The sequence below is a fragment of the Vanessa tameamea genome, chromosome 7, assembly GCF_037043105.1.
Source record: "Vanessa tameamea isolate UH-Manoa-2023 chromosome 7, ilVanTame1 primary haplotype, whole genome shotgun sequence".
Taxonomy (NCBI): domain Eukaryota; kingdom Metazoa; phylum Arthropoda; class Insecta; order Lepidoptera; family Nymphalidae; genus Vanessa; species Vanessa tameamea.
The window spans coordinates 1884606-1912205 of NC_087315.1; the positions used below are offsets into that span (position 1 = coordinate 1884606).

The window sequence follows — 27600 nt, forward strand, 5'->3', positions numbered from 1 at the left end:
ATAAGGTCATCTATACATATAATATTATTGGAGTATCTGTTTGTAATATTAAAATAAACGCCTTTTACTGAATGTATACACGGTACATATAGCAAAACAATTTTTTTACAACTTTTGTCTGTCTGTCAGTTTGTTCCGGCTAATCTCTGAAACGGTTCGACCGATTTTGGCAAATTTAGGCTATTTTTATTTTAAAATTATGTATAAAATTATAATAAAGTCACGCTGCAATGTCTAAATCCTGTCCTGTACCGCGCAGCCCTCGCGCATGTCAGTACTCCGCCATCACTTCGCGTTTCTCCTACCAAAGATTAACTATCACAAAAGCTGCCTAATACATAATTAAAGGTAATGAATAGTAAGTTATAGTAAAATCTGCAAACTGAGTAAGAACTTTTTTGTTAAATTCAAACTCGTAAGAAGTCGCGGGCACTGCTAGTATGAGTATAATCTTTAATGGTAAATATAATATGTTCAATAGTTTGATTACAAAACAAATTCCTCAAACGAATAATGAAGAACCATTAATTTAAATGTATATTTTAATACGTTATATAAAACGTTCAACAAATATTACTTAATTGTAACGAATAGTAAATTTTTATATTGAAAAGTAAAAAAAAAGTCTACCATAAAACAAATCATATCGGTATACCCATTTAGTAGTATTCCATAAGTTTTCTACTATTTACGAGTATAATAACAATGTACAGAACTAAATAAAATTCTAAATTCAGATGCGGTAGGCATATCGAAAGATCTCTGGAACAAAGGCCTGGCAATAATGAACTCGACGGAAGCGAGCCTCGACGTCAACAGATCAACGCCTATATACACTATAGGCACGAACTTCATAACACAGTGGTAAGTCACACATAAGATATTCTTGCAGTACATATATACTTAAATAGATAAGAAATTCAGAATCGTCTAAATATTTTCCAAAATTATCGATATTAATAGAAATGTTTGCAATTACATTTTGTTTATTAAATAATTATTACCTAGCAGGAATTGCTATCATTCCCATTTTCCTCTTGAATTAATCGTAAACTCTTGTATTAGAAGTGGAGATTCTGATAATTACGGATTTTAGGTTAGTCAAGCAGCCTGTTTATCGTTGATTTATATATAATAGAATTACATACGTCGCAAACATGGTGCGAGGCCGTCACTTTTGCGAAAATGCAATTTCAGGGGCGTACCTGTGTGAGTAATTCCTTATTTATAAAAAAAAAAAAAACTAACTTTATAATAAATTTATAAACATGTCAATTTCATACATTACCCCTTACCTAAGGTATGGGGGGTGTATCTAATGAATACACATCGACATCGGTTTTTTTGACAAGAGTATAATTATACAAATATACTAATAAAAATTAAAAAATAGTTACTGTATTTATCTCGAGTCAAATGTTGTTTTATATCATCAAGATTATTTTATAATTTGCAGTTTCAATCATATTAAAGTTTATAAAATAACAATACTCAGTAAAACCATCGAATACAGTTCACAGGCGAATATTCAAGACTTAATCACATAGCTATCTTCCAAGCTTCATGCCACAACAATGTAAGCGCACACATTCTTTTGTAACGCAAAATATCTCGAAAATGCGAATGCGCTCCATTTGCACTGCATTTTAATTAGGCATTCAGCGAATCATTATGAACTTAGCATATTTTAATAATTTTACGCTCAAGCTTACTTACACTGCAATATGGTTTGTGCAAGCCAAAAAGCGATCTGCGTGGTCGTGTAGTGTGTACACCGGTTTTCATGGGTATGGGTTCGATTCCCGGCCGAGTCGATGTAGAAAAAGTTAATTAGTTTTCTATGTTGTCTTGGGTCTGGGTGTATGTGGTACCGTCGTTACGTCTGATTTTCCATAACACAAGTGCTTTAGCTACTTAAATTGGGATCAGAGTAATGTATGTGATGTTGTCCAATATTTATATATTATTTATATTTATTTTTAAATTTGGGAGACGGGTTCAAATTTATATTGAGTTACAATAAATGTTGCGTTTCAAATCGTACTCTAAACTCAGACTACTGGACTAAGGCCTCCTCTTCCTTTAGAGGTTTGCAGCTTATACCATCACGCTGTTCTAATGCAGAAATAAGACACCATAAAGCACAAATTGGACTATAAACAAATTAGGCACGTAAACATCCAGTGGTGCTTGTCGATTTGGAACCCGCAATCGGTTAAGATTTGCGTGTTCTAGCCACTGAATCATTTCGGCTACACATACTAGGTTCAACATGTATATCATACTATAATTCCCATCACGTAACATAGTAATGCACAGAATTGCTCAACCATAATGCGAGCGGCCCACGTCATGAAGATTGATTCATTTTTAATGAACTAATTTCCTTTTTCGCTGGAAACGAACGATCATTCGCACACATTTTTAAACGTGTTGCATTTTGGTTTGCTTTTCGTTTCGCAATATTCATTTTGAAATCGTTTACATACATAACATAACATAACATAATCAGCCTGTAAATTTCCCACTGCCGGGCTAAGGCCTCCTCTCCCGTTGAGGAGAAGGTATGGAGCATATTCCACCACGCTGCTCCAATGCGGGTTGGTGGAATACACATGTGGCAGAATTTCGTTGAAATTAGACACATGCAGGTTTCCTCACGATGTTTTCCTTCACCGCCGAGCACGAGATGAATTATAAACAAATTAAGCACATGTAAATTCAGTGGTGCCTGTCTGGGTTTGAACCTGGAATCATCGGTTAAGATGCACGCGTTCTAACCACTGGGCCATCTCGGCTCTCATTTACACTTAACTTTAAAATTGTATCTGTTTATTATGTTAGAAATCCTATCCCAATACAAATTATATTCTATTCAAGTAAACTTTACAATAAAGCATTTTTGAATCACTCATATTTCAAATATATTATTTTAAAACCATTTTTTTTTTTCAAATTTACAAAATAAATACCCACTTCAGCCTATCTACATTTATAGAAATCTAGTATTTAGCTCCCTTTTTCTGGTATAGTATAATCGCGCCATAAGGTCGCAGAACTCGTAGTTTTGGGTTCGAACCCCAGGTAAACCCAAGTAAAGAATTAAAAACACACTATATCTTTATTTTCTTTGATAGGTTTTTTATATATTCATTTGATACTAACTGAAACCGCGGCTTACCCCCGCCAACATAAAACTTTATAGCACAAGCTTCACCCAGACTTTAACACTTCGAGGACTGAAATAAAAAAAACCATGACCAAAAAACCATACCCTTCCCTAGAACTGAAACTATTAACATACCAAATTTCATCTGAATCGGTTCAGCGGTTCTGAACGGTAACAGACAAAGTTGCTTTCCCATGTATATAATATTAGTAGGGATATAATTTATTTATTTACATAATAATTACTTACAATGATGATATTATGCTGAACAATTTTGGCTACGACATCCAATCACGTGCACCAATGCACCAATGTGCCTTGACTACCTAACTCCCATAATCCAATGGGACAGCTAATCCGATACGACCGGAGAGAGTTTAGACGCCGAACCACATCTTTACATGCTTTCCGAGTCACAGGAGAGCACTCCTGTGCCTCGTATGCCTCCACACTTCCGAATTTCCCTCCAAACTCAAACGCTTTTTAGTAGCCCAACCCGGCCCTTAAAAACAGGACCTTGGAGTCTGTGCCCTTATACCTAGTTACTAGACAGTCATGACGTCATTACCATGGCAAACTTAAATATAAGAACAATAAAAATACGCAGATTCCGTAAAAATATTTTATTGTGTTACATTTATTTAATCTTACAACAAAATGCAATACGATGCCATTAAGATCGCTTAGTTAATTGAAACTCCGAAACTAACTTATAACTTAAACTATAAATTTTGCACAATCCGATTGACTTTAGACTATTAAGCACCAATGGACTTCAATCGAGAAGTTTATATAAACGGGATAAGCTTTTAAGTAGCTATGGTCGAAGTTCTCGATCACTATCTAAAATATTTGCTAGTTTCCTAGTAAATGCAAAATGAATTAATATTTCGCTGCATAGTTCTGTCTTTAGAATATTAATAATTGTTTTCGAAGTACATTGTCTACGTTTTTTCTTGTAACATAACTTTAAATAAAAATGCCACCCAACGGGTAAAATATAATACAAGAATTAATTATAAGTACTTTAAAGATCACAAACTAATAAGGTTTTATCTCAATTCAAACCCGCGAACATTAATAAAGATCCACCTGTTATCTCCACTGAACTATCTCGACTTTCATTGCCTCTGTGGTAAATTAAATGGGTACTTTATCGAGCCGTTAGTCTTCAAAATTAATACTAGACAAAAAAAAATTAGCTTTTATTTTTACTAGTGTTTAACAACGTAGGTTATTATTCTCAGCAAAATACAATCCATGATTAATCAAACTATAGTTAAAAAAGTATATACATTTGCAACAAATCACAACTATATACCACATCAATTTAATGGTAATTCAATGGCAAGGCAAAGTTTGGCAAAGTAAATGAACCATTGATTTTATGATGAATAAAGGTTAATTTTTTCGTCATTCTCAAAATAATTTCACCTAAGATATGTCTACATAGACAGTAAAAGCTGTGAACACGTCGAAAAATAGTGCCCGCGGTTGGCCACTGAGTACACGCACACTAGTAAAATTGTATGACGTTTGGCGTTGACGTTCGCCGAGATAATAAAGTTGACTCGTTGGTTTTAGTTCTTTCGTACTGCGACGCTCTATTGTCATATCTAGATATATAATTGAATTGAAATAAAACATGTTTATATGTTAAATGACACACTATAGACTAAAAAATTACAGATTAATAAAAAAATACAAAAAACAATAACATCATTATCAAACTCAATGTTATGTCATGTGTCGCAACAAATTAACTACCAATCAAAACGACGTAGATGCTCATCGTTGATTGGCTGCTATATATCAAAAACGTCACACAGTAAGAGTGAGTTAAAAGTAATCTAAAACCAAATTCCGTAATTCAATTTCTGTCTCCCACAGGAAACTACAGAAGTTGAAGCAACGTTCGTGCGTCGCCAGTTCAACTTATCCTGAATGCCAAGGATACTTGATAAGTAACGCTACCAACTACACCGACGTCTACTTCCTCAATGGTACTTTGGATGACACTATTGATTTGGTAGGTGGTCTAATTCACAGTTTTATTATTACTTTATATTATATAGGTAGCACACACTCATCAGGTATTCTGCCGCGAAACAGTAATACTTTGTATGTGTGAGCTAGTATAACTAAAGGTACAATACATACATAAAATATAATAAGGACATAACATCTTCGTTCCCAAGGTAGGTGGCGCATTGGCGATACGAGGACTGATTAATATTTCTTACAGCGTCATTGTCTGTCAGCGGTGGTGCCCACTTACCATCAGGTAGCCTATAAGCTCGTCCGCCAATCAACCAACCAAAAAAACAGTGCATATATTTTTTTTTTGAGGGAAAATTTTATTAGATACATTATAACAAACTATTTTAACTTGATATCTAGAAGTGTATTTCCGTAAACAAAGTGTGTGCAATGGTCCATCGACAATTCACTCATCTCTACATAGTATAAAATAATGTCTTAGCTTCCCGCCTTTTTTACGATTAAATCTTTTAAACTGCGAAACGGATTCGGTTTCATCAATAAACAGAGTGATTTCAAATAAACGTATACATGTATAATACAGGCACATTACAGTAGAGTTATGCCGAGGATATCAACTTTCCTGGCCGAATAAAAGAGTTTTTTTTTATGTTCGTATTTTAATCTAAATGTTGTTTACTGTATTATGTCCATCTGAAGCCGGGACGGATAGCTAGTATACTTTATGTAGGGTATTTTACCTACACATTATACTAATATTTTATATTACTTAATTTTTATGTTTATATAATAATTTATTATTATTGTCTATATAGTAATACGTGAAGTAATAACTTGGTACACCTTTTTTAACAAATTGACGCGGTCGGGGGTATATCAAATTTGGCACTATTAAAGTTTATGTGGAGAAGGAGTGCAGACAGCTAATATTTTTATAAAATTACACACACTACGATACGTTAAACGCATACACGTTTATCTAATATAATATTTAACGACAGTAACAACACACGTCATGTCAAAGATGAAAATCAATGACATATTTTTTTTACATTGGATTTTTTTTTTATTATAGTGGTGACAAGGTATCATTCAGTTGAGCCTCATGTTCCCGTGTATTTTTCGATTGAATGCGTCTAATATTTTAGTAGCTATGAATTACGGATCGAATTTCGACCAATGGGCGACCACTATATTACCCGATATTTATTCTATAATAGTTTCATTTCCATATTTTCTTTATCAAATATGGCGTTGGAATAATATCGGTAGCGTAAAACGTGCGAAATGGCTTCTGATATCGCTATTATTACTCATACCAATTTTCATTATTCCATAGACCCTTTTCAGACTGTTATCCCAATGGTTAACCCATAAAGATATATTTTGATACTCGGTCAGATCTGACTTTGCAAATAATAACGCCGGATTGCCATGCCAGGACCTTCTTGTTAATAAATTATAGATATGGAAAGAAATCACCATTAATAGTAAGTTTTCTTATAATCATAAGTCAGAATCAGCCTTTCTTGGATAGCCAATGGACAAATAACGTACTAAGACATACTTATTACGTCTTTAATAAGATGAAATAGTTGTAAAGAAGTTTTCTTTAATTATTTCAAGATAATATATTTTTAGCAACCAGAAGCGAGGTAACACACAAAATATCATAAACAAATAACATCAAGTCAAATTATGACCAGCAGTCCATGTCACCATCGCCCGTACCACACCACGGATGACAAGCCAAATGTCACGATACTTCTGTTATTTTTCGTCGGGTGTTTAATGGCGATGCATAAAAACTCCTTACATTTGCATGAAAACTCCTTACAATATATTATAATTTAAATTTAGAACTATCATTTCGCCGTTATTTTAATTAGCATTATGTTTAAATTTTAATGCACACGCACAAACATCCACCCATATAGATAAATAATTGCATGTTTAACTTTTGTTCTTTTATAAATACTCTCAAACTGTCCTTTTTTAAGCACTTATAAATTCAGTGTAATACTGAATATATCTGTACCTATTTTTGGATTCTCTTTGACACTCTACCGTATGTATGGTCTACGATAATATTCAACCAAAGCACAACTTTATGTTAAAATGACGCGTAAAAAAAGGAAAATTGCTATAAATACGACAGAAGTTACAGTTCGTATGTACTCGCAAATATCTCATTCAATGAGGCTGTTCCAAAGCGTCCGTTACTTGTATTGTGAGAATGATATATTTTAGGCATTACAATGGAAATGTTTCTGTTTCAGACCAACTTTATGACGTATAAATACACTATAAATAAATATGTGACAAAAATATTTTTCAACGAAAATTTCTAAATAGAGTCAGCAAAACGTAGCAAAGATTGTCCTACTTGTCTATCTGTATATCAATTGAGATAGAAATCACTGAACGATATAATAATAAAGTACTGACGCTCCGTCTAGCGGCAATCTGCAACCAATTGGATAGCATAAAATTCTCTATGAAAAAAGAGATGTCTCTCGATATACCATGATAGAACAGGGTTGCTTTCGCTTTGTATTATTTATTAAATTACAAAGACAATCTTTGACACGAATAGCGGTGGCCGATTTTTCTTCCAGTGATTATGGGACGATAGTTGCACATAAAAATCGGTCATGGTCTCATTTTGAAGAGCCCCGGCAGTAGATGTGCAGAAAAATAAAGAGAATTCTTGATTGCAATTTACTAAATTGTTACAATTTAAAAAAGAATTAATTTTAGAGAGCGGAAAAAAATTACTACAGTATGAGAAAAAAAATTGTAAAACGTCAACAAAATTAAAGGAAATTGTTATCGACAGAATCAATTTCTAACTTAACTAATGTATACATTTCATTTAAATAAAGTTTCATCATTTTGGCAACAAATATACATGGTCATAGGTATCGAAATTCCTAAAAAATATTTTGGACAAACGCGAAGTTTTGCGAGCGACCCACTGGTGAAATAAATTAAGAACATTTGGAAATAATTTAATGACAAGTAATTAAATTGTTAAGATAGTTACAGACGTAAGCGTGTGTAGTATTGGGATGTAGCTGTGTAGTTTATTATTATACTTTAGTATAAATATTTTTATATTATAGTTTTTATCTCCTCTCTCTGTCTATTTCGGCACTTACCTGTTTTCATTCTAAGATTCGATCACCAAAGGTTGTCTGTGAGAGATCGCTGTAAGCGATAAGACCGCCTTTGCGCGCCATTTATTTAAAATTTTGTGTTTCCCTTACGTATTCCTGTGTTGCGCAATATAGTATTTTAAATAAAATAAATAAAAAGAAATTTAAATAATTTTATATAAAACCTTATATAATAGAAAGATAAAGAGACGGAAAGGTCGCCTATTGGTGGTCAATTGTTCATTTATATGTATGTAAAATGTTCCAAGCCAATGAATACTCAAATATCTATATAATCGCATTGCGTGCTACTCAGTATTAACACCAAAATAAATTTTACGAGCTACAAACAATAAAACACATTCTAGTAATTAATTGTTAAACATTTACTTCGCAAAAAAGTAGGCTCTTAAATTATCTTTAATTAACAAAGATTAGATTAAATACTTGCCGGTAGAGACAGAGTTACTTATACATATAATAAAATTTGAGTGTCTGTTTGTAATATTAAAATAACCACTTTTTACTAAATGGTATAAATATACGGTATATATACCAAAATACATTTTTTTACAATTTATGTCTGTCTCTTTGTTCTGGCTAATTTTTGGAACGGCTGGACCGATTTTGATGGGACTTTCACTGGCAGATAGCTGTAATAAGGAGTAACTTAGAATGCTTTTATTTTAGAATTATATATAAAATAATAATAAATTAACGCTGCAATATCCAAATACTGTCTAGTACCACTACACTCCGCCGTCACTTCGGGTGCTTCCTAACAACGACTTAAGATCACAAAGTTGCCTAATACAGAATGAATAAGTTGTAGTAAAATCTACGAACATTAGGTTTTTTGTTAAATTCCAACGCGGACGAAGTCAAGAACACCCCGTGGCAGTTTAAAATTTATTTATCAAATAAATAATATAATAGGCGGGTTTAATTCCTGAAGGCAGTCAGGCAGTTAACCTTTAGACGAGACAGAAAAAAAATGAAGTTAGTAAAACTAATAAAATGATACTAAAATAAATTATACACATTATCGTACTATAGATATTACTTAATGGTTACTTTACATTTATCAACAATACAATATCAACAATATTCCAAAACACGCTACACTACGGACTATTTAATAAAACGTATTTAACAAAAGCTACACGCTGAGTATAATCGAGTTTTGTGTATAGGTCGACTGAAGAGTCTATTGACTATTGTCTGGTTGATGCTTTTATTTCTGATTTGAAAGTAAAGTGCATTGTCATAGATAAAAATTGAATATGGAGAGGCATTCAGTTATTAATATTTAAAATGAAATAAAAATATACTTATACAATTTTGACATAATTTAACATATGTATATATACGAACAGAACAGAACAGACGGAACCTTTTTTATTTCATAAGACAACTGTAGCATAGCGTTTGTCGTAAAAGAAGATTATTTAAATGGTAAATTGAGTCTGTATGTTCTCCTATGTATCCTGTAAAAACGTCAACGACTATAATTTATTTAGTATTGTACAGTATAATAAGCCTTATTATTTAACATATCTTTAGTGTAGCGTATTTAGGTTTATGCGTACATTGAAACGGCAATATTTGTCTATGGAATGATTTGACGTATGACGTACTTCCTTTCTCTCTTCCCTTCTCGTGTGAGCCGCGGTAACGTGTGTCATGTGAGTGCGCCGCGCTTTTGAAATTAGCTTGTGTAACGGACTTATCCTTCTCCTGTAATATCATCCATCCCTTTGGCTATGTTCTTCGAGTGTATGAAGACCAAGGGAGCGCTCCCAAGGAGAACGTGTCTTCATAAGTCAGAGCCCAGTTTTGAGGTAACAACTCCCCTTTATTCCTTAAATACAGTCCACTTTTCTCTCGCGCGTACATTTAGTTTAAGTTAAAATATAAAATGTGAACAATATATTCATAAAACATATGCCATCGTGACTTATGTAAATATTTTATTAAGTGCTTTTCCACTTAAAGGCAATCACTAATACTCGTCTGTAGAACTATTCTATTCGCGTACACGACCATGTCAGAATGCGTTACATTTTGACTTTAATAATTATAAAATTTATAGAATTAAACTATCATAATGAGAATCAGAAAGTCAATAAATCCTTCTTGGTATCCGTTTTCTATAATAAAATTCCGCAGACATTTTTAACTTTGCCTTTTCATAAATTCAAATCGTTTGTAGAATATACATTGGTAAAGAATGCATATTATTTGATACAAGATTATATAGATGATAAAAAAGCGTGGAATTAATACTTGTTGACTTCCGGGCAGGATATATCACATACATATATAATTGTATTTAACTAACATGACTATATTTCTAAATGTTCAAAAAGAGTAACTCCTAAATTTCTTGCCCGTTCTTCTCGGTAGAATTTACATTCCGAACAGGTGGTAGCTTCACTTAATATAGTTTGTTAAATGACGATTCATAATTGCTTGTAAAACTCGAATAAAGTATATTTTGATTTTGATTTAATTACGAAATACCGTGTGCAGATTGACAATATTTTAAGAGTGATATGTGAAGTGAATTCTTAGATTATTACACTGCTAAAATAAAAAGTGACTTGCTTCTGCGTCTGTCACGCTTACATAGTCACGAATACGAAGCTACTACGAAAAGAGAAGCAGATTCATTTTAAAATATAATTTAACGACTTCTGCATTACACTACATTTATATTATGCACTTGCTTTTGCCCGCGACTTAATCTTTGCTGAATTTGTACTACAGGTAGCATATTTTTTATTCGAGCTGTTTTTTCATGTTCCTTTGGCGATATAAGTATAATGGTTAATATTTCTTACAGCGCTAGTGCGAATAGGCAATAGTGGCCATTTACCATCGAGTGAGACCTTTGCCCGTCCTCCTAACTAAGCCATCAAAATGTATACATATGCATTTTCATACGACAATTCAACTCACTTATGTACATATGTGGTTCACCGATCACAAAATAAACTAAACTACAATTTGACGACCTCCGTGATCAAGTAGTGTGTACACCGGTTTTCATGGGTACGCCACTCCAAGGTCCCGGAGTAGCGTAGTGGCGTTTTCTATGTTGTCTTGGGTCTGGGTGTTTGTGATACCGTCGTTACTTCTGATGTTCCATAATACAAGTGCTTTAGCTACTTACATTGGGATCAGAGTAATGGTTGTGATTTTGTCCAATATTTAAATTTAAACAAATCAAATCATGGACTAGATTTTTTAAATAATAAAGTTTTTCCCTTTATTTGTTTTACTACAAAAACATATGGCCGCGCAATAAATATACAGTAGGCGTCCGACAGAAACAATTTTACGACAGGACTTTTTATGTACGATAAACCACAGTGTTACGCAGGCAGAGGGTTTCAGTTGACCCCACAGACAGCTTTATGCTACCATAAATACATGTAAGTATTCTAATACACAATACAGATAACTTAAACAAAGACACATGGATTACTAGACATCTGCGTCCAATTATAATCAAATTGTTCCATCTATACATATAATAAAATTGGAGTGTCTGTTTGTAATATTAAAACAACAGCTTTTTACTAAATGCATATGTATGTATAACGGTACATATACCAAAAAAATTTTTTTTTCAATTTTTGTCTGTCTGTCTGTGTCTGTTTGTTCCGGCTAATTACTGGAACCGCTGGACCGATTTTGACGGGCCTTTCACTGGCAGAAAGCCGATGTAATAAGGAGTAACGTTTGAATTTAACAAAAAAATATTGTTGTAGTAGACTACGCGCACGAAGTCGCGGGCCCAGCTTGTATTTAAATAAACTCTCACAATCACTTATAACACGATGTAAATGTATTTAGATAAATATTCCTGTCCGGCAGTAGATAGAAAATAAGAGTACAATTGAATTATTATTTACTTGGTAGTAGGACTTTCTGCAAACCCGTATAGGTATCAGATATACCGCCAAACAGCAATACACGGTATTTTTGTGTTCCGGTTTGAGGCACAAGTGACTGCGACACTGTTTATGGGCAATGGTGACCACTTACCATCAGGTGGCACATTTTCCCTTCTGCCTAACAGCTTACGTTTACTCCAATCAGTTAATTCATGATTGTTAAAATTTAAAATTAAATTTATATTATTATTAAATATAAATTAACACAAGTGCTTTAGCTACTTACATTGGGATCAGAGTAATGTATGTGATGTTGTCCAATTTGTATTTATTTATTTATTTATTTATTAATTTATTCATTATTCTTAAAAGTGACTACAATAATAAAGATTTTAAGTTCCACATAACAAAATTGAGCATCACCGATAGTCGATTTTCAACATTTCACGACATGAGAAACAAGCAAGCACAACGAAGTAAGCACTTATAAAATAGTATAAGAGCTCAATTCATATAATACACGATACTTTGGGAAAAAGATCATCTAATACATAGCGTTCCGAAAGCAAAAGGCACTCGAAAATAATTCAGGCGTTTCAGAATTTTAAATCTCCATTAGCTTAATTGAACACTCACTATTGCAACTATTTTCGTTCGTAAATTGTTTTTTTTTTATTTGTTTTAACATCTACATGATATTATTATTCGATATTTAAAACATTTATTTAAATATGAACTCCGATTCTCTGGACAAAAAATCCAGCACTGCTATCAAATCAAAATGGAGGCGATAAGGGGAGGTGTTATTCTTGTAGCAATGGGTACTACTACTCCAAGGTCCAGCTGTTTTAACTACAAATGAATCGAAGAAATAATTAGAATAAAGAGACGAATATTTCAGCTCCGCTTCAGCTTTTTCGGCGCCGACTGCGTCTCTTAACACTGTTCGATAATTAAAATAATACACCAGAGACAATTTTTGTATCAATTTACGCTTTTCGTGATATATAAAAATATAGTTAGAAAAATCTAAAAAAAAAAATATACCATAAACTATAAAGCGTAAAGCGATTCGTGCTTATATTTTTATGACTTTAATTTACGGCAAAATGTTACGGTAATTAAATATTTGTGTTAAAATAAATATCATGGAAACGTTTTACTTTACTGTTTAAAACCTAGTTTATTTTTAAACCAACCAAAAAGTATTGTCAATTAAATATGAAAATACCAAAATCAATATGCGTACAACCCAAATACCTAATAAAGAAAAAAAATCAATGTATAGGTTTTTCTTATCAAATTTGAGGTTTTATAGATTAAAGAGAATCTTTTTTTTTATAAATTCATGGCAACGAAGCCACAACACAGCTCGATGGGTGGAAATACAATATTCTGTTTTATTTGCTGAGCATAAATGAAATATACGAGTATCGTACATTCATGACCTTCAGCGAGACATTTTATGCACTGAACGCGTACAGCTCTACATTATGAGGGAGGACGAGTAAAAAAATCTCTGCATATTTTCGTGTTTTAATATAAAAGTATTCTACGTTTGGTACTCAAAAGTTCAACCATTGTTATTGCGCTGAGTTGAACAGAACTATTTGTATTTTTTTTTTGTTTTTATATCAGTTCGTTACTGTTTCGCTGAATCGCAATTTACTGGGATCGCAAGAGGCCCTGTTAAGGTAGGAGCATTTTATTTCTTTATGATAATAAAATAATTTTATTTATACTTTTCAAACAACAGAAAAGGAGTCCGGATATCTATTAAATAAAATGAGGGTCTTATCCGATTTCGTCCTGAAGCAACATTTTTACGAAAGACAAATTAACTGCATTAAAGTTCACAGGTATGTGCAAAAACACAAGTGCACTTATATTCATAATATATAGGGAAACAGAGAGCATAGAGATACTCTCTATCTTCTCTCATAATGAGAAAAAACCGGAAAGGCTTTCGTCGCAAGTGTATTGGCTTTAAGTGAATTTTGACATTGTTAACTTTAAGCCCAGACAGACATTTTCAATTTTTAAAAACGAAAAACGGAATATTTTTTTTCGTTTGACTTGACGTTCGAACCTAGAACCTGCGCGATCTGCGGCCTTATGTCAAGGCACTAGACCAACGAGGAAGCCAGGTGACTCTATTCCGTCTGCAAATAAAAATGCATGAAAGATAACACAAGGACTGTTATAAATCACATCGCGATCGATCAATCCAATGTCATACTAGCTTCATCAAGCATTATCTTGTTCAACGTTTTCTATATTCATAAATCAAAGACACATTACGTCTAAAATGTCCCGACGTATAATCAATAATATATCACACTCGAAGTCCTCGTTAATCTTAATTCCATTGCCTCTGAGTATTTATCTTATTGTTATAAATGTTTTGCAGCATAGATATATTCATTGACGTATCCACGCATATTTGTTTACGTGCAGTAGTGTGAATGACGCTCGCACTAAGACATCTTACAAGATGTCTTAGTGTGCGTGAGACGATTAATACGGTAACGAAACCAAAAAAAAAAATACTTAAATTATATTTGTTACAATTCAACTATAATTTAACATGGCGAGCGTAAATAAATATATAAGAATATATAGACAGCTTTATTGTAACCCTTATAAGCGAGTTTAGATAAAGATTTACACGTGTTAGTGGACTTTTAGGGAGTGCTTACTTTGGTGATATTTATTAAATAAACACATAAGTCTTTTATTTGCTGGTACATTGAAATATTTACGATATGATTTTTGTAATGATGATGATGATATCGGCCTGACCGGTTTAGGTAATGGTGATCCAACTCAAGGTAGACCAGCCCACTACATAGGTCATGTTATAGTGCATAAATGTGTGCCCACACAGGTGCACTCTCATAATCTTGCATGGCACAACTGCCTCGACCAGAATGAGCTCAGGCGCAGGACTAACAGCTTTACGCGTTTTCCGACGCAGGGAGTGGACACACTTCCAACTTTCAGACTTCAGGCTATTACTGAGAATTTTTCAATAGAAATACCCAATAAATTTTATTTGGCCCGACTTGGGATTGGAACCTCGAGATCTGCGGCCTTATGTAGCTAGCACCAAAATCTACGAGACAGGCAGATTTTTAGATTTGTTCGCATATGATAGATATTTTTTTATTATTCTTTTATTGAAAACGCGGTTCAGATAGTCTTTTTGCCACGTGTATACATGTCTTAACAAAAATATATCTTATTGGAATATTTAAAATGTTAACCTTGTATTCTTTTTTTATTAGTAAAATTATCTTTCATTTTTCGAGTTTCAAATTATGAAAAACTTAATAAATGATATAGGTACCTACTATAAAGTAATATAAACAAGATTTTATTTATCACTGTTAATTTTACAAGTGTATCTTAACATAAGGGAAACAAGAGACATTAATATTTTATGAGTACATCGTGAGATTAAGATAATTTACTTGGCAGGGTTTTGTGCAAATAGGTTTTGAGTAAGTACCACCCACTCATCAGAAATTCTCCAAACAGCAATACTTAGCATTGTTGTGGTCCCGTTTGAAGGGTGGCTGAGGCAGTCTAACTTCAAGGACAAAGGACATATCTCAGTTCACAGTTCATATCTCAGACTCAGTTGCCATAGTTGGTGGCGCATTGGATGTAATGAATGTTTAATATTTCTTACAGTTCTAATGTCTATTAACACTGGTGACTAATAACCACCAGCTGACCCATTTTCCCATCCGCCTACCCATAAAATAAAAAAAAAAAAGAAAGACATTGTACTAGTATTAAATTTTTCACTATCAAATTGTTTATACAATGTAGAAATCCCCAGTACAAACATACAAACTATAAACAAAAGTAATCAACTTGAACATGACAAATCAATATAGGCTTAATATATTTACTTAGCCGATGAAATTGTTTTTATGTTGAAAAAACTGTAACGCCTATTCTTCATACTGAATATATAAATAGAAGCGTGAGGAAAGCGACAGCAAATCGATTCGAACCATTACCGGTATGTCAGGGCCATTGCATTCGTACGAGCGTTAAAACTGTTACTGAAACTGAATATACTGTAGTTTTTTTTTTATGATTAAAGGTAGGCCAACTAATAGTTACTGCCAACAACAATACATTGGCGCTTAAATATTAACCAATCCTTACATCGCCAATACTCCACCAATTTTGGGAACCAAGATGTTACTCACCCTTCAAACTGGAACACAAAAATACTAAGTATTTCTGTTTGGCGGTACCATATACAATGAGTGAATGGTAAAAACCCAAGTGGGTTTTTGTCATTCCTGACATTTGTAAATTAAAATAAAAACATCATGACAAAAATTCACAGTCTTATTTTAAACGGCTTTCGCTTAGTGGACTCGTCAATGGTTGAATTTCTTTGAATATGAAGACTGTTCTACAGTAGTGACATATAGAAATAATATAAGGCAATGCAATATACATTTAGTATATAGAAGTAATTACGTAAGTAAGTACTTACTGTCTTTGACGTTATAGTCAAATTATTTAGTATATATAAGTATGATCACAGAAATATGAGTGATTATGTCAATAACAATATATTTAAAGCACGCCAAGGATTGAATTCGAGATGGCATATCGAATAGTAAAAGCATATAAACGCCCCCAAGTGCCGGGGACAAGTAAGACTTGTTTGACATATTCTACCAACATTTTAAATACATGGGAAATGAAATTAGTTTTACTTGAATATCTGCTTGAACCAAGATGGCCCAGTGGTTAGAACGCGTGCATCTTAACCGTTGATTTCGGGTTCAAACCCAGGCAGGCACCACTGAATTTTCATGTGCTTAATTTGTGTTTATAATTCATCTCGTGCTCGGCGGTGAAGGAAAACATCGTGAGGAAACTTGCATGTATCTAATTTCAATGAAATTCTGTCACATGTGTACTCCGCCAACCCGCATTGGAGCAGCGTGGTGGAATATGCTCCAAACCTTCTCCTCAAAGGGAGAGGAGGCCTTTAGCCGAACAGTGGGAAATTTACAGGCTGCTAATGCAATTAGCTTGAACAAATATGTAACTGTTAGATCGGATTATAAAAAAATATGAGTCAGGTGGAGTGCGCGGAACATAAAACAACAAAAATTAATATAAAATCAAAAGTGAATGCAAATTCCCGGTAACGTGAAATGACGAGTATTTGTGTTAATACGCCAAAAGAGCTGTCACTTTAATAATTAATAATTTATTGACGTTTTAACAAATTGTTAATTACTACACACACTACCACGAATTTGCATTCGGTTTTGGTTTTTAAATATAATTATTGCCTTATAAAATATTCTCGAACCCAGCATATATGTATCTGACTAGTGGCAATGGCCAATTCATTACTAATATTCCTATTTACCCCTCCCTTGAAGCTTATCACTTGTGTTAGGAATGGGAACGACAATAACCCAAGGAGTCAGGATCGGTCCTGCGACTTTTTACATCGCTAGGCGGCCCGTAAACCATTACGCTGTTGATGTACATTGAAAATATAAAATAAATTAACGATACAAATTGTCTTCAAAAGCGTCAATGCCGACATTTGCGCGAGCGTGCGCGATTAATCAATGTACAATGTTACATTCAGGCTTAACCGTGTAATTAAACCTGCGCAAGCAAACTTTGCGCATCGCTTTTCTAGACGGACGCGCTTGTATCGGACTCCAATTGCGGGACAAAATGATAAACAAACAAATTTGACGTCAATTTGAAAAGTCATCATAAATATATATAATCTGTTGTTTTCATAAAAACTGATTTTGATTAGCAGCGATGTTGATATCGGTATTTTAGAAGTAGAATTAAATATTTAATGTAATTGAAATACTATTGTATTATAAATAAATATTTATTAATCAAGAACTGTTTGTTAGGGATAAGCTATTGGCAAATCGTCTGGAATATGTAAATATATGATTAGTTTATTTACCGGCTCTATCTTTGGTGTATAGCATAGATTATTTGACGATATTAATACTCAGATTATATTTGATATTGTTACTCTCAAACTCTAATAAATACTCAAAATTCTAAATAATCGTATTGCGTGTTGTACTGTATTAACAATTAAATAACCTTTTACGAGCTACAATAAACACAGAAGCTTGTTTATTGTTTGTAGCGCCTAGTAGTAATCAGTTGTAAATCGTTTAATTTGCATTGATGTTTACAATAATAGTAGACTATTAAAACCTTATTAGTTGTCAATTGTAGAGCTGTTTTTTAGGAATTCAGATTTTTTAATTGAATAGGACGGGTAAATGCTACCTGGCGGTAAGTGGTCACCGCCATCCATAAATATAGATGTCCCCAACCACGCTCACAACAATACTAAATATTACAATGTGGTGATAGATTATATAGGTGATGAGTGGGTGGTACTTATGTCCGGCTTGCACAAAGCGTTACCAAATAATACTCAGTTACAGTTGAGGTACGGTTATATTATACTTGGTGGTGGAGCTTTGTGCAGGATCCTCTGGTACCATATTAGTATTAGTATATCGGTTTAAAGAGCGAGAGAGTCAGTTTAACTAAAGGTACAAGGGTCATAACTTCTTAATTTTCTTGATTTTTGCTGAAAAAACTATAAATCTGTAGGCTGTAAATATTCCACTGCTGGACTAAAACCTCTTCTTAACATAGATACACGTGGCTGTATTTCATGCTTGTCATGCAGGTCACCGTACTAATTTAGCTTCAACGATATGTAGAGCATTATTTAACAATTCATAAATACAATAGTAAACTTAATTAATAAAAAGAGTAGAAGTAATCAACAGTACTGAACTATTGTAGAGCGAATCTTTATTTAAATTAAATGGCAGAGATTAATGAAATATAATATTAAAGTGAACTGTATACACAGAATGCAAGCTTTACCTCTTTCACGTGCACAGTGTAGGCTTATCCACTCAATGTACAATTCCCAGTGGTCTCGAAACAATACTCCTTGATACGATATGAATGGCAAATTGAAACATAATAGAGAGCACTTGAACTAGAGATTCCTATTATAAAATATCTTACTAATTATCCATTTTAGTCTTTCTCTCCAAGTTCTCAAGGATCATTATCGCTTATATTTTCCAAGATAAGGATTATGATTTATGAAATAAAAATAATATAGAGCTCTTTATATCTTCTAGATAAAGAGTTTATAAAACAATGTAATTTTTATTATGCACCTAGAGTGAAACGTGCGCTTCTATTGAATCTATATTATTATTATTAACATACCTGGAGTAGTTATATATAATTAACAATTTTATATTATATTGCAATTTAAATTCATATTTTCTAATGTTTTTTTCTAGCAACCCGTCTTACCACCATTTCCACTCTGGTTGGCTGTGATCATAGCAACGTGCCTGGTGTTGGTCATCCTGCTAACAGTGAGTGGCAATGTGCTAGTACTCCTCGCCTTTCTGGTAGACAGAACTATACGCCAGCCGAGTAACTATTTTATAGCATCACTTGCTGCCACTGATCTACTTATAGGTAAGAAAAAACTTTTATTAATTATTTACCTTTTATTATATACCTATCGAGTTCATTTTATAGTTGTAATATTTTTTAATATATGGATCATTATAGACTTAATGGCACTCTCAACTTTCTTTCTTATTATGTTTGGTTGGTTTCAGGTACATTATCGCTCCCCTTTTACACAGATTATGTCTTGAAAGGGTACTGGCATTTAGGACCTTTATTATGTGACCTTTGGCTATCCGTTGATTATACGGTATGTTTAGTCTCGCAGTACACCGTTTTGCTAATAACTGTAGATCGATTTTGTAGTGTTAAAATAGCTGCCAGATACAGAGCGTGGCGAACAAAAAATCGAGTAATATGGATGGTCACGGTAACTTGGATAATACCAGCATTACTATTTTTCACAACTATTTTTGGATGGGAACACTTTGTCGGTTACAGAGACCTGCAAGAAGGCGAGTGTGCTGTGCAATTTTTGAAAGATCCCATTTTTAATACTGCTTTAATTATAGGATATTATTGGACAACACTATTTGTATTAATCGTATTGTACGCTGGTATTTTTAAAACAGCGTATGATATGCAGAAAAAAAGCGAAGCAAAACAGAGAAAGATGCAATCAATGGTAGCTTTAAGCGCTGGTGTAATGACTGGTATGGCGGGAAGGGCTGCTGGAATGGCAGCTCTATCTAAAGCTACAATATCAAGCGAAGATCAAATCAAAGTTTCAGAAACGATTCGAAAAGATTCTACATCAAAAGGATCTCTACAAGCTCCGCTTCTCAATTTAGGTGGTTCGACTGATTCCAATTCAAGTCAAAAATCTTCAGCACATAAAAGTAGCGCTACTGCAACTGGAACATCTACAACTGTTGAATCTGATGGAGATAAAAAAGAAGATCAAGTAGAAGCAGAAAGATCCAGCAGTCCAGCATTTGACTCCGATGATGAAAGTACAACTCAATCCAACGTGAAGAAGCGACCTTCTGTTGCCAACTTAGTCATGCAAACAGGTGCATTACAATTGCTTAATAATATGCGTTTAAATGGTAACATGCTTATTAAACCTGATATTAAGCAATCGCCCCTTTTGAAAAATGAAACTGAAAAACCGAAGTCATCGCTTTCGCAAATATCAGAGAAAAGCCTTCTCGATACAGAAAATCCCGATACCTCGCAAAGTAATGGACAAACACCAGCAGTAAGTGTTCCTCTATCTTCCGTAAGCTTTATGTCCCCTTCATCGTCGGGGATAGCTACACCGTCTGAAAGAGAAGTATCAACTACAATCGCTCAAAGAATCATCCCTCCACCATCAGAATTTAGGGGTAGTCCATCCGTGTCCGATAGTCCACCGTCTCAATCGGAATCATCCAGAGCTAAAAATTTTAAATCAATAAAATGTGATGGTACTTATTCTGATGTGCTATTAGGTCTGGATGGTGCTGACTTAAGGTACATGGATGAAAGTTCAGTCATTGTTCCTTCACCTACAAACGAAAGTCCTCCATCTTCAATCACATTTCCAACAGCTACAGAACCATCATCTCCTCCTACATTCAATTCGGGTAATATAACAAATACTTCCTTATTACAGGCTGCTCTCATACGAGCAACAGCTGAAGCTCAAGTAACACAACCCAAAACAAATTTATCTCCTCCACCACCTATAAAAGTTAACACCGAGGTAAGTTTGACTACTGGAGAGCGTTCGAAACCTATTATAACCCTTGTATCTTCGTCTTCCAATAATAATGATGGCCAATCTTTAAAACCATCCGAGAGTAAAACTTCAAAAATAAAGTTAAATGATACGCCAGCAATTGAAAATAGTGATATTTCTAGTTCAGCCGTAAGTGGGGTGGGCCGAGGAGATTCGAGAAAAGACTTTGTTAAGAATATAGGAAAGAAATTAAAAGTTAAACGTTCAAAGCGGGATGGATTATTTCCTAGTATTGGTCGGCAAAAGTCTAAATCAGAAAATCGAGCAAGGAAAGCATTTCGGACGATTTCCTTTATATTAGGCGCGTTCGTTGTTTGTTGGACCCCATATCACGTCTTAGCTTTAGTCGAAGGTTTTTGTACAGATCCTCCATGCATTAATCAACACTTGTATATGTTTTCGTATTTCTTATGCTACGCAAACAGCCCTATAAACCCTTTCTGCTACGCATTGGCTAACCAACAATTCAAGAAGACTTTCACGAGACTTCTCCGGGGCGATTTTCATATTACCTAGTCCATGTATGTTGGATACAAAAATGCGTAATTTGACGCTGTTGTATAGCGTTATAATTGAAAACATTACGCGCACAATTTATGTAGAAATTATATCAAATAGATCGCTGATTAAAATAAGACAATACTAATATATGAATAGAATAAAGTGCTTTCAATGTATAGAAAATACAGATTAAGATATGTATTTATTATTGTGTAAAGAATTTTCCCAGCTTTTTTAAGGTTGGCCTTTTTAATAATGATATGTAAATAAACTCGTAGTGTACTTGTTGCGTAATATTAAGTATTTCATCTATAATGTTCAGAACTGACAATAAGTGTTAGATGTTGTAAATATGTTTTTCAATATTAAAAGTCTCTTTATATTTCTAATTAACGTCAATGATGTTATCGTAAATAGTCTTGATACTTAGTATCCGATTGTAAATTAATAAGATAGACAGGTTATATTGTGACAATAAATCAGATTTTTGTATCTGAAATTTTAAGAACATTAAAAATTAATTAGTTTATAATTAAATTTACTATTGACGTTATTGAAAATATATCAACTGGATAGTATATCAAGGGAGTGTTTGGACTTGTTGCGCTTCCAAATTACATACAATTGTAAATATTATCGACAAAATATAAATAATTATATAAGTATTCAACTAAAATCTATTCATTGTCACATTATTAAAACAAATGAAAACGCTTAAAAATTTTAAGCCACGAGCCCAGCTGAAGATTTTTAGCGTTCTTAGTCAATTACATCAAACTTTAAATAGTTATACTTAATATAGTTGACTATTTAAAAGGATTTAATAAGTAAGGTGTTTCGTTAGCCAAATAAATTTCTTCTTAATATTAAGATAATTTTTTTTTTAATACTCAATTAAATTATGTAGTTAAACTGTTAATATATGTTCGACTAAGGCCTAAGAAAGATTTACTTATCTTAAGTAATTTTGTGTAAATATGAAAAATTTGTAGATGCGTTACCTAACTAAAATTGTTATAAACGTAATATTATAAATTGGTGAGAATACTTTAGTAATAATATGATGTCATGTCGTTCCAAGCATTTTCATTTCTTACATTTGATTCAAACAATCTGTTTTCTTTTTTTAAATTATTATTAATTATTAAGATGAACGACGACGAATTCTTCTTACATTTTGATTCTTGGCAATTATGTTACATAAAAAAGCACATTGATGTAAGTTCCTTATGTCCTGTTACTTTGTTTAAAAAAAAAAACGATACGGAATCCCTAAAAACGTTCCGTAAGTTTCGTAACGTAAAAATATACAGGAACGACATTAACGGTTCATTACTGGAAAACCATCGGTGACTGATACTAACGTTTCATTAGATATAGGAACAGGATTATACTTAAAACCAGACTTTTAAAATATTAAAGCATTCTCATCAAGTCAAGCAATTTTAGTCTTTAAAACACAGTATTATAGTCCATTGTTCAATAGATGATAAGTTGTTACATAAAATGAAAGACAAAAGTGACATAACAATAGATTCAGTAAACATTTAATAGTATTTGTAATATAGCGAGCGATAAAAGCATTAGAATTAGACGTTTAATCTTTTGTTATATTATATGTATGTAAGGTAGGTTTCAAACTGATTTTTACAAAATGTAATAGAAAGATATGAATTCAAACTAATGCAACTCTTATAGACTAACTGTCTTGTTTCGTTTCAATTGTAATACTACAGGTCTCTTAAACGATATTCTACTGATTTTGTTTTAAAGTTGAACCTTTACAGTGCATAGAATGTGAATGTTTTATAAATACTGAGTATGATATTTATTATATTTTTTTTTTTTTTAAAAGTAATTTTTTATTAATAGTTGATTATCAATATAAACTGTTCTGTTCGATAGAAATGTAGTCGACGATGAATGCATGTTTAAATTGTGAGTACACACGCGATTTTAAATATAATAGTTATAACTTTTTTAACAAAATAAGCGTCAATATGGTGTATCAAAATACATCGATATATGACATTTTACATTCGTTTTCTTTTGAATATTGATTTTGTCCTTCCAGAGAAGTATGTACACTTCGAATCATTTCTAGAATGCTTAAATATGTAGTTTTTTAAGAACTCAATACTCAACGTAGAACTCAATCGTGATATGTCATATAGTGATGTTATTCAACATTGAATTAAATAATAATAATATTTCGAGGATATAGACATCAAAATAGCAAATCACCGTAAGTCGGTTTTAATGTTTTACGATCTAGTCCAGCATCCAGTGTCAAATTTGTTTATCCAGAGTCTATCTGATTTAATAGGTAATGAGCGTATTTAATATTTAAGACATAATTTAAACTAAGAATACATTATATGTGAATGTAACAATAAAACAAATTTTCCTTGTAGATATTTCTAATGATATTAAAATTTCTTGTTTAAATTTAAATGCTTATATCACTACTGTCAATGTAAAAGGTCGTATCTGAAAATGATGTTCCAAATTCAAACCACCGAAAGTCGTGTAATGTTACTCTCTTGTGAACGTGAATATTTTAAAAATAAGTTATATTTATATTAATAGGACCTAAGTAAACAATCGGTTCTATGCTCTCCCGTAAAGAACACGACTTGTACTTACGACGTTTTGCACTAACAGTTGCGACATTTTGACGCCTTAGTATTGTCGATTATATAATGAATACTGTAAATAATTTTATTAAAGTTTAATTTAAATTGTACTTGAATATATAAAAAAAATGTTGTCGTTCAACGCAATAATCATTATTCGTACGATTAAGAAGATTTTTTATAAAAAATACTAACTCTTATCCGTGACTTGGTCTGTTTATCTAATTTAAGAATTCTATCGTGATAATTAATTTGATTTGTTTCTACTTATCATTTTTATATTTGTTACGATTTACAAAATAAAAACATAATTGCATCCATTTTTTTTTTAATTCAAAGTCATTCTCTATTTAAAAAAAATAGATAAAATTAGTTAATTACTCATAACTTCCAATAAAACATTCTTATTTAATAAATTAATATATAAAAATATATATATTCTATAAAATATTATGACAGCCTTGAATCACAATTTATTATTATTATTATTATATATCTTAGTCAGTGTATATTAATATGGAGTGTTTAATCACTTTACAATGTACATAATTCAAGTAGAAAAATCTCCAGGAAATAATTACTTCTTAACCACAGGAAGCTCGCTTAAATATTCGTTCCGTTGAATATCTTTATTTCTTCGTCATGATTATTACTTTGCAGTTATTAAAAAAACTGACAGAACAACAGAGCTTTTCTTTTTTTAAATAATCGAATTTATATTTAGATACTTTTTTTATTCACAATAAGTTATAGGTCTATAACAATTATTATATAATCAGAAAAATAAACTTTATATTAATAACTGTCGTAATAAAAAAAAAAACATTGGTTACGCATTTAAACATACTTTATAGTTAATTTATATTAAATTTGGTTGCAAATTATATTAAAAAAAATTTTGATCTCAAAATAATTTGACAGTTTTTTTTTTTTAAATAAAAACATTACTTAAACTCTAATCAGAAGGTCTTTAATAATAGTTAGTATTTTAATAAAAGACGTTTCTTTTTGTTATTATTGTATGTGTTCGATATTTAAACATGGTTCTAAATTTATTATAATTATGTTGATTGTTTTATATTTTATATTGAGAAGCATCACGATGAACGATTTCTCGGAGAGTTTATAAGATATTGTATTATTTTGTGTATTTATTTGATTGTAGAGTAAAATAATAAAATATATTATAGCAATTACAGTATTTTTACTTATTCTGTTATTACTTATCTTATTAGTAAATTTTTATATTTTTTTTATTCAAGTTTATAATTCCCAGTTACGAGAAAAGTTAAATTGAAACGACTATCGGCTTTAGCTGTATAAATATATATATTACTCTATTATTTACTCTAAAATTATATATATGTGAATACGAATTGTTTTCACAACATTCCTTTAATCCTATAAAAATACGTGTAAGTACTTAAGCCGAAGTAATCCGGGATAAATAAAAATAAGATACTCTTCACCATTCGTTATTTAAGTGATATATTTTTATACGTATACATATATAAAATAGGTAGTTGGATGTGCAAATGGGTACCCTGGTCTAAAAAAAAAGAACTATTTAGCACGGTTTCACAAAGCTCTACCACCAACTAAATGTAATTATTTGTTAATTTTCAGACGGGATGTATAAAATTAATTGTATTTTTTTTTATCATATATATTTATGTCATTGATGGCAAATGTATTTACTGTAGAATTTATATTATGAACCGTTGATAACTTACATATAATATAGTATAATCTTTTAATACGACATCACAATAGTTCTCGAATACAGTACAATATATTGACGAATGTACCTGGACACCGAGTGCGCCCGGGTACACCGGAATATCCACTAAAAAACAAGCGCTACCGTCTCTTCGGCGGGCGCCACAGGATCGCTTTCGCATGCTACCGTGACGAAAAGTTACACTACAGTCCACCGCTCTACCAACTGAGCTAAAGGCACCTCTGACTCTACAATACCTACTTATACCTACATATTATATATCGATTAAGAATATTACCTACACAATTGAGAAGCACTTTTTTAAACCATATATTTAAACTGATAAGTTAAATACATTCAGATATTACGCAAGGTTATTACAATAAACACGAGAGGTGGGAAACCCGATTGCTATGAAGTTGGTTTCTCTATGTATTATGTACTAACAGACACTATGAAATAAATTACCAAGTTTAAGAATAATTCAATGCAAGTGACAAAATTTTAATTAAAAATCCCGTGGGAATTATAACAAGAACAAAAACAAACGAGCGGCGTCTTGGGACGCCCGGTTGCTGTGAAGTTGGTTTCGCTTTATATTATGTATAAAATAAAAGACACAATAAAGTAAATTAAAAAGGTTTGAGAATAATTCAACGACAGTGACAAAATTTTAACTATAAATACCATGTGAATTAAAACGAAAAAAAAAAATTACATTACATTACATTAGCAGCCTGTAAATTGCCCACTGCTGGGCTAAGGCCTCCTCTCCCTTTGAGGAACAGGTTTGGAGCATATTCCACCACGCTGCTCCAATGCGGATTGGTGGAATACATATGTGGCAGAATTTCGTTGAAATTAGACACATGTAGGTTTCCTCACGATGTTTTCCTTCACCTTGATGAATTATAAACACAAATTAAGCACATGAAAATTCAGTGGTGCCTGCCTGGGTTTGAACCCGATATCATCGGTTAAGATGCACGCGTTCTAACCACTGGGCTATCTCGGCTATTAAAAAAATATATTTCAATGATATTATATAAAACCGTATAAAACAGAATGAGACAAAGAAAAAGAGAGAGAAGGGTATAACGCGGGAAGATTTCTGCCTGTTCACTCTACCGCATAAAGAAACCAAAAATCTAGCTTTAAATTTACATGAAAAATAATAACTCGGTACATGAATACATTACCGTTTTATGGTAACGTTTTCATTCCGTAAGCGAGGGTTCA

At 32.4% G+C, this 27600-nt stretch overlaps 2 protein-coding genes across 2 annotated transcripts in view; one reads left to right on the top strand and one right to left on the bottom strand.

Moving 5' to 3' along the window:
• The first annotated feature begins 734 nt into the window (after positions 1–734).
• On the top strand, positions 735–22515 carry LOC113392177 (muscarinic acetylcholine receptor gar-2). The gene is made up of 5 exons (XM_026628463.2): positions 735–864; positions 5060–5198; positions 19604–19787; positions 19934–20982; positions 21379–22515. The coding sequence occupies exons 1-5, from the start codon at positions 785–787 to the stop codon at positions 22018–22020; spliced, it is 2094 nt and encodes a 697-aa protein (XP_026484248.1). The 5' UTR covers positions 735–784; the 3' UTR covers positions 22021–22515.
• The window catches only part of LOC113400762 (waprin-Phi1-like), a gene marked incomplete at its 5' end in the record, with an annotated part of 112531 nt that continues 103828 nt past the window's right edge, over positions 18898–27600 (bottom strand). Inside the window, one exon of the mRNA XM_064215425.1 lies at positions 18898–18910. The remainder of the gene's footprint in view (positions 18911–27600) is intronic.